The 8,910-nt window shown below is 41.3% G+C and overlaps 1 protein-coding gene across 1 annotated transcript in view; it reads left to right on the forward strand.

Moving 5' to 3' along the window:
* The first annotated feature begins 211 nt into the window (after window positions 1-211).
* The window catches only part of LOC116848736 (tRNA dimethylallyltransferase), a 170,057-nt gene continuing 161,358 nt past the window's right edge, over window positions 212-8,910 (forward strand). The window contains exon 1 of the mRNA XM_032825150.1: window positions 212-383. Coding sequence (XP_032681041.1) covers window positions 240-383 — 144 coding nt within the window. The 5' untranslated portion in view covers window positions 212-239. The remainder of the gene's footprint in view (window positions 384-8,910) is intronic.

Here is an 8,910-nt window from a genome sequence, read left to right on the forward strand (position 1 = left end):
TAACTGCGCACGCTCAATTCTACCTTGAATACCGTCGGACACGTGTAAATCGGTTGTAAGATTTTCAGACGCGCGATAAACGAGCAGAAAGAACCTTTACCGCGCGTTGCGGGATAGCTGTGCACGCTCGTGGGTTTGAAATCTAGCGCGCGGTTCATGTTCCGCGTTCCGTCTGTCGGATCGACGGGCCGTACGAGATCTCGAAGCGACAGTGTGGCGCTTGCGCGCAGTGTGTGGCTATGATGGTCGATCGAGACGAGGTGGATATGTCTCGTGTGCCAGTTTTAGTGATCCTGGGTGCCACGGGTTCCGGAAAATCGCGGCTGGGTATCGAATTGGCGCGCCGTTTCTCCGGGGAAATCATCTCGGCCGACAGTATGCAGGTAAGCGGCCACGTGTCGCGCGGAGCACGTCGGCACCACGCACCACGTTGCGATGAAGGTTAGGTGTGCCGCGGCACGACTTTCAAACTAAACTTGTTTACCGTCCGTGCAGAGAGGAGCTCGTGGGAGCGTTCGGAAAAGCGCCGTTCCCCGAGCAGCGTCACCGCGTTCATTCATAGTGCCGTGAAAGGTACGTTCGTAAATGCGATTGTTCTGTGTGTGTCTCTCTCTCTTCCTCCCTCTCTCTCTCTCTCTCTCTCTCTCTCTCTCTCTGACGGAGAAGTGTATTCTTGTGCAATTGAGTATGTGTATTTATATAATCAAGTATGATTATACGTGGTGATATTAATTTGGGGACAATAAAAGTGCGCGGTATTTACGACTAAATACGGAATATAACGAATAATATGACATGTTGTGCATAACGTAATCGTGAGATGTACGTTCTAATATTCAACTTGTTTTCTCTCTTTGACGAGGAAGTAGATTCTTATGTAATTATGGGTGCATATTTATATAGCTGTATATAATCGATTATACATGGTGATATTAATATAGGGGTGATAAAAGTTCGCGATATTTACAAACAAGTGCGGGGTATAATGGATAATACGACATATATATATATATATATATATATATATATATATATATATATATATATATATAAACATGTTATATCCAATCTTAGGATTGTACTTCAGTTATTTTCTAAATTTTTGTTTCCTGAATTATTGTTTTTTATTCAGTTGTTATGCTAAAATTATTTCGAAGAGTTGATGTAGCTGTCAAGTTGTGAAAAAAGCCTGCGACATTATGTATCGTAAGATCTCTTCACCATTAACGCTCCTCAGCTTCCCATAATTATTCTCACGTGACAATGGTGAAGTTCGTCTTGCACGCTTTCGTGCTGAAAATATCGTTCTATCTTACTTTGATAATTTAATAAACGATAAAGATAAAATAAACGATAAAGAAAATATCGTCCTATCTTACTTTGATAATTTAATAAACGATAAAGATAAAATGATGCTTTCAGCACGAAAACGTGTAAGATGAACTTAGCCAATAACACTACGATGCCGCGACGTCATTGCTCCCGTGACGTCATGGGCGGCTTAAATGCCCGAAAGTTAAATCCATTTGTCTGTTCGCGGTTGACGGCTTTTAAATTCGTCTGACGCATTTGGTTAAAGCGTTCAGAACGCGAGAAAAAGCGATCTCTTTCTCTCTTTTTGTACGCTTACGCGCGCGCGCGTACATTGAAAGTAATTAATTTAAAAATAACTTTTTAGAGCTTTAATTTTGAAATCAGTTAAAATATTAGATTCTTAATTGTAAAATCAAATTTGAAAAAAATTATTCAGTGAGTAATTTAGAAAATAAATCGGGGAAAATTGAAATCTCGGAAAGAAGCATCATCTTAATTTTTTGGAAGATTTTTTCAATCAATTAATTCCCTCTATATGAGATTTCTGATCTTCCATAATAAAATTTTTATTTTTAAACGTTCCTCTCCGATGAATTAACGACGTTTTAGCCTACGAAGGACCGAAAATCGATTTCTCTCTCTCTCTCCTTCTCTCTCTCTCTCTCTCTCTCTCTCCTTCTCTCTCTCTCTCTCTCTCTCCTTCTCTCTCTCTCTCTCTCTCTCTCTCTCTTTTTCTTTCTCTCTTTTCTCTTCGCGAACATAAATCACGTTCCTCCACGGATCGGCATCGTAAACGGTTTGCTACGTTAACGCTATACGGTGACGATAAGAAGCACATGAAAGCATCTCTAAGCAAGGATCGCGTTTCCGCGTGGATTCCGGCACATCTCGCGGACGGAAATTCGAACCGACGCGTGTAACTTCGCTTGTGAGACAGCGAGTGAGAAAAAAACGGTCAAATGAGACGTCATTTCTCACGAGTGATCTCGAATAAAAAGGGGAAAAACGCCGAATCACGTGGATCGAACATCGCATGCCAGCCTCACAGCTGGCCGTGGAGCGTTTAACGTTCCTCAGTGCTGTACCTCGGAAATTCAGGTCTCATCAGATCCTTCGGGCCATATTTAAATTGGAATTGTAGCCGTAAACTTGCGGCTATTTATTTGGCTTTTGACGCGCGGGCAGCTCAGATTGCCTCGGTTGCGTTAATCGTGCGGCACGTGAATCTTAAGACGCCGTCGCCGTCGTCGTCGTCGCCAATATCGCCGATGACAGTCATTCATCGCGGTCATAAGTGTTATTGTCATTGTCGGCTTCCGTTGGCCGCGTTTCCGTACTTGATCGTCGCGTCGCGACGTCATACGAGCGACTAGCGAGGTCGGAGGTCGCGTGTGTCTCGCGTGGAATCACGCTTGTTGTCCATAAATTAACAGTTTTAATTGTCGTACGTGCACACACACAGACGCACGCATACGCATATATACACACACTAACACACATACACGCATATATGCCGGTAGACACGAGGCGCGTCGGTAATCTAATCGCACGGCCATGACATAAGGCACAACCCTGCTCGCAATCGTGAGCGGGCTTGTCCTTCGTTTCAATCGAATTCCGTCTTGCCAACAACCGACGCAGATTCATGCTTGTTTCCTGTTGAATGCCCTTCCGGCGAATTAACATAGTTGTCTGATCTACTAAGGACCGAAAGTCGACCCCTCTCTTTCTCTCTCTCACATATACACAGATATTGAAAGCAATTAGAGTAAAGGTACCAAAAGCGACATACCACTTCGTTTTTGAAGGTTATATCTTAATGTAAAGCTCAAAATATAAGTGTAAATATATGTACATGTAGTTAGAAGTACTCTCTATCAGATAATATCATATTTATAATGATTTATAATTATAATTGTTTCTAGATTTAACATAAAAAATGTTTTTGTAATACGCACGAAAATAGAGTTAAAAAAAAATGGGTTTCAAAAGCGACATCTATTGGAAGTTATATAACATGTTGCATATATAGTAATATTTGATAATAAATAGTTCATTAATGCGTTTAATGGTTGAATAATATTTATTTATTCAAAATATAATGTTACAAAAGGGAAACATAATTAAATAAAAACATATCTTTGGCATTTCCACCTTTTTTATTTCTCACATATTTTATATGTTATATTTTTAAACTAAACAAAATTAAACTTTAAAATAAACAAATGCACGTCACAATAGGAGATTAGAATTAGGTTATGTTAGTCACAGAATATCGCATCTATCGCATACTATAGATATGTCACTTTAAGACACATTCTCATAAAATTTTTCAAGATATACAGTAGAAAAGTGATGAAGATAAAAATATTCAAAAAATATTTTTACAAAAGCCAAATGCATGTAGAAGAACTTAATATTGAACAAAAAGGTAATTATTGCTGTTTAGTCTACGTAATTCGTCAATAAAAATCATAGAAATAAAACTTACGAATTTCTAAAACTCCATATTTGCTAATTTAGCGTATAAAAGAACAAGAAATATACCAAGTATGAATTTTTCATAACTTAACTGATAAAACGAATTACGTTTATATTAGTTTCGATAAAATACAACATTTAATATATGAGATATAGAGGTATGTCGCTTTAGAGGGTCTATGTCGCTTTTGGCTACTTTCCTCTAATTTAAAAATTAGATTCGAACTTCTAAAATTAAATTAAATTTTAGTTTCTAAAATTGTATTTAAAAAATTATTATAATATTTATCAAGTAATTTAGGAAATAAGCCGGAAAAGAAATTAAAATCTCAGAAACAAGCGCGTCGTTGTAAATTTTCAGAGAATACATTCAAATGATTGGCTACGTCCCTGATTTCTACGATTCTCTACAATGAACAATTTTTATCTTTGATTGCCTCTTCAGCAAATTAACAAGGTCGCAACGTCTTGGTCTACGAAGGGCCGAAAATCGGCCTTTTTCTCTTTTAATCACGTATTAAAACTGATTAATTTAAAAATTAGATTTATAACTTCAAAATTAATTAATTATTATAGTTGATTATAATGAATCAATTTTAATTCACTATAATTTCAGATTAATTGAAATTTAAATAATAATTAATTAATTTAAATAATTAATTGAAATTATAATAAATTAAAATTAATTGTTTTAGAAATTAGATTTTTAATTATAAAATTATATTCGACAAATTAAATTAATTATTAATTTAGAAAATAAATAAAGATATTAATACAAATAATAAATAAGATAAATAAATCAGAGGAAAAAACAAAAATCTCGTAAGGAGGCATCTCCTCGTAATTTCTCGGGGGATTCATTCAAATGATGGATTACGCACTTTTGCGACCTGTCACGACGGATTTTATCTTCGAAATTACACTTCGTGCCTCTCGAAGTCTAGCCGGCGGTCTAGCGGCCCCGTTTATTTCGGTACCCTTTCGCGCGGCGTCAGCTCGGATTTCTTTCCCGTTCGCGGTCACGCGTGACTTCACTCGCGTGCATAAATCACGTGCTCGCGCGGTCGCGCCGCGACACGTGTCTGCCCACACGCGGGTGCGGAAGAGAAAGAGAGAGAGAGAGAGAGAGAGAGAGAGAGAGAGAGAGAGAGCTCGATAAACAGATAGACAAAGAGGGAATATTGGCGTCCGACTTATTTATTCTTATATTCAGATTCGTTGCGCCAGACGACGAGATGCGCGAGAGCGTCCTCGCAATTACCCGCGATCCGAATAATAAAGCGACGGGGTAGAGTAAGCAGGGGCTGAAGGAAATTTCAAGACTGCTTTTAATTGGAAAAGAACGAGACACGCGAGACCGTGTTTTTGCCCGCAAGCAAATGATTCGAATTCGTTTGCTTATTATTCGCACGAACCGATCGCTCGCACCTCTCGCGCTCGATAGCAGTCGTCGTCGTTGACGACGGCGCGACGACCAGCCGTGTGAATAAAAACGAGCGCGACTGCGGGAAAGAGAAAGACCCGGCCTCTCGACGTGATCTTATGTTAATGAAATGAATAAGTTTGTAGCCGATAGCGCCGAGATTCCGTTTTAATTGGAGCGAACACTCGTCTGAGTACACCCCGCCGCGAGAGACCGCGACCTTCCCTTCCGCAAGTACACGGAAGTCTCCGTCCCGACATCGAGTTTCAGCGTCTAATATTTTTGAGAGCTCGGAAGACAGAGGGCGGACACACACACACATACATACATAGAGAAGATAATTCTGTCGTATATTCCGGAAACCAAATTCCCTCGCCCTCGTACCGTTTTCTTCTGCGTCCTCAATATATTCCAAGACGCACCAGCTTGGAAATTTGTACGAGAAAAATTTGTACGGTCAACCTCATACTCTCTCCCTCCTGAATCCAGCAGGCGTCGTTGACGCAAAGACGCGACGGTAAAAAGAACATTCTCTTTGTACAAATTCTGAATCGTGTCCCCCTCTCTCTTCCGGATGATCGACAGTAATTCTTTCTCTCTCTGCCTCTGTCTCCCTCTCTCTTTATCTCTCCCTCTCTTTCTCTCTTTCCTTGGAAACGACGATGTTCATGCGGTAGGTTGCAGTAAACAAACGTCGGACGTGAAAGCACAGGAGTGCGATTTATATGCTGTCAGCAGGACTCGATTTCTTCGTTCCAGCGCGAAAAACTCGGCGGGATGCTCCTTAACGGTGCCATATTACCAGGCGAACAAAGGGGGAAGTTTGTTGGGATTACGAAGGGTAGGACGCGCCGCGAGAGGGAGAAAGAAGAAAGTAGAGACAGGCGGGAAACGATAAAGAGTACGAGACCGAGCAAGGAAACGGCGGAGGAGAGTTTGGCTGAACTGCGTAAAGTTTTCATTAGGGATATTGGCCGCCTTTTTCTTCAATCATCCTTTCCACTAGCTTTCACCGCGCCGGGAAATGAAGTCGACCGCTCAGCCGCGGTAATTTTAATCTAACAACAGGGACGAGAGTCCTGGAGAGAGATCCGCGGGATAATCAAACGCGAGGCTGATCCTACACCGACTATGATATACTCTGGCTATGATACCTTCGTCATCCTAACGAACTAATCATGATGTGGTCAGTGTGGTCTGTTTAACAGCCAGAATCATCAGCAATATGCAGTTATACTTAGCTACGTGAATAACGCGGGAAAGACTGCTCCGATAATAATGATCGTGAGGCAGTTATTATTAATAATCAAATAACGTATAGTAACTTACTCAACATGTCGAGTAAGTTAAATTATTATTTTTTCTAGCATCGCGCGCGCGTGTGTCGTGACGTAATATTCAATGATAAAGAGATTGAAATGAGTTAAAACGGGATACAATGATGAGCGCCTCATTCGCGCCTGTACAAGATGTTATTACTCACGAGAGTGGCGAACAAGGGCTGATCCAACTGTCAACATAGAAATAGATCTTCGTTCCAAAAAAAACAAGATTTATAAAAAGCTACGCAAAGCGCGAACGTGGTGTAGCAGACAGCGCAGACTACACTATATCAGAGGTTCCGGGTTCAATCCCCGACAGAACAGTGTGGAAATTTTCATACGCTCGTCCCCCTCGGTATTAGACAACCGACAAAACATCGAGAGTATCTTTGCTAAGAATAACTCTCTACATTAGCCGTTTCGCAACCGACGTTAAACTGTAGGTCCCATATGTCTGTGTACGACGGGGTGTGCGCACCACAAATATACGCGAGAGGTTTACCAACAAGAGTAAAACGATGAGTACCGGTACATCGGCACAATGACTGCATAGAATGTGACACAATGGACCGCAGCTGAGTGGCTCTGCCTTCCCGCCTCCCCCGTTGCCCGTAAAATAGAATAAAAAATACAAGAAACTACGTAGGTAGTCGCCAAGTAGTGAAAAGATTTTGATCAAAGATATCAGATTTCTATACCGTTTGCTCAAGCGTGCAAATATCGCCTAGGACCTTTGCCTAAAAAATTATTCGAAATGATGGTTATATACAAACTTATCTCTTACAAAAAAATTTCTAAAATAAAAATTTTGCGCACTTTTCCGGTCACTGTCACGTACGTGGAAAAAGCGATTCCGCTAGTGTGATTGAATTTGCTTGGCAAGAATAAGGGACCAGACGAAAAACTCGGTTGTAGGAACAGGAAGATTCCTGTAGAAGTTTTCTACTGAGCCAACTGTTCACTATTCTTACAACCAAGTCTGGATATAACTGAATGTTTTCAGTTACGGGATGACGAAGATATTATTTCACGTCGCCGAATTTTCATCTGATCTCTACTTAATTCTGGTCTCTATTTAGAAACTGAGGTTTATTTCTTCCGTGGTGCATGTACCTTTATATCCGTAATTTTATTCTACGACTACATCAGTTCATTTTTTTTACTTTCCAAAAATTATTTCTCAATAATACAGCTCTCAATTGCAATATTATGAGAGCCATATGAAGGCAGAGGTATGGATTTGTGTGTACTCATTGACGAAACGATTTCAGCATTTTCCTTCTGACTAAATTAAGAGCGCATCATATGGTTATCATCGCGAGCCATTATTCATGAATCTGCGCAGTAGTCCGTTATGGTAGAAGCCAAAATGACACTATGTGAGATATCCAACCGTAACTGAGAATTCAGGAAAAACTTTCAGAAAAGAGACATTTTTATTGTATCCTTATCTACCAAATAAGGGTGTAACAGAGAACCAATATTTAAATCCAATATTTGCCGTTTGACGCGCTCCTAACTTCGTCAGAAATAGAAAAGTAATCAAACTGCTTCTCAACTGAGTGTGCGCCACCAGATTTTCCATAAGCGTCTTCGATTCTTGATGGATCATTCCGTCGATCCGACTTCGTCTTTGGTAAAAATTCAGCCGAGATCGGCCGATCGGTCTTGGAACTTTGACGTCTTCAAACTTGATACCTCTCGCTGCCCGAACTCGATATCAAATTTCTTTTAAGTTGCGTTATCGCGTGAGCTGCTATCAGCCCATCTAGCGTGTATTACGACGAGAGAGTCTGGGTGGAAATGAAGTGCAGAAACGAATGTCAGCGTCACATTAAAGCGGGCGAGCTACGATGTGGCTCCGGAAGAAAAGACCTTCGTTCGTTTTCACAACGAACTTGCGACGCGAACCGGCTGGAATAAAGCGCGTCGCCGTCCACGAAAGTTTTCTCTCTCTCACGGCGGGTTCTCTTTCGTCCCACGTGACCGAAAACGCGGCGTTTCGTTTGTTAATTATTGCCACCGGCTCACGGTCTCACAATAAAAGTCGAGGCAAGACGAAGCGGTGAACTTTCGCCCGTTGAATTTCTTCTGGCATTGCCGCCCAGCGGTGCTCGAATGGCGCGATAACAATGATTTACGGCGCAATAATTATCCGTCTCGCCGGCCAAGGCGCGCGGATCCTTACGTCCCTGATGAAGGAGTCGACGTTCACGGTCGTTCCTTTTTCCACGCTATTTTCTCGCTTCGAGCCGGAACGGCCCAGACCAGGCGGCCGCGCGACGCGCAATTTTGCCGAAAGTCGTAGTCGTCGTCGTTGTCGCTGTCGTCGTCGTCGTCGTCGTCGTCGTCGTCGTCGTCGTCGTCTTC

Source organism: Odontomachus brunneus, unplaced genomic scaffold (assembly GCF_010583005.1).
Source record: "Odontomachus brunneus isolate Ranch 3 - 2012 unplaced genomic scaffold, Obru_v1 Obru_scaffold_099, whole genome shotgun sequence".
NCBI classification, from domain to species: Eukaryota; Metazoa; Arthropoda; class Insecta; order Hymenoptera; family Formicidae; genus Odontomachus; species Odontomachus brunneus.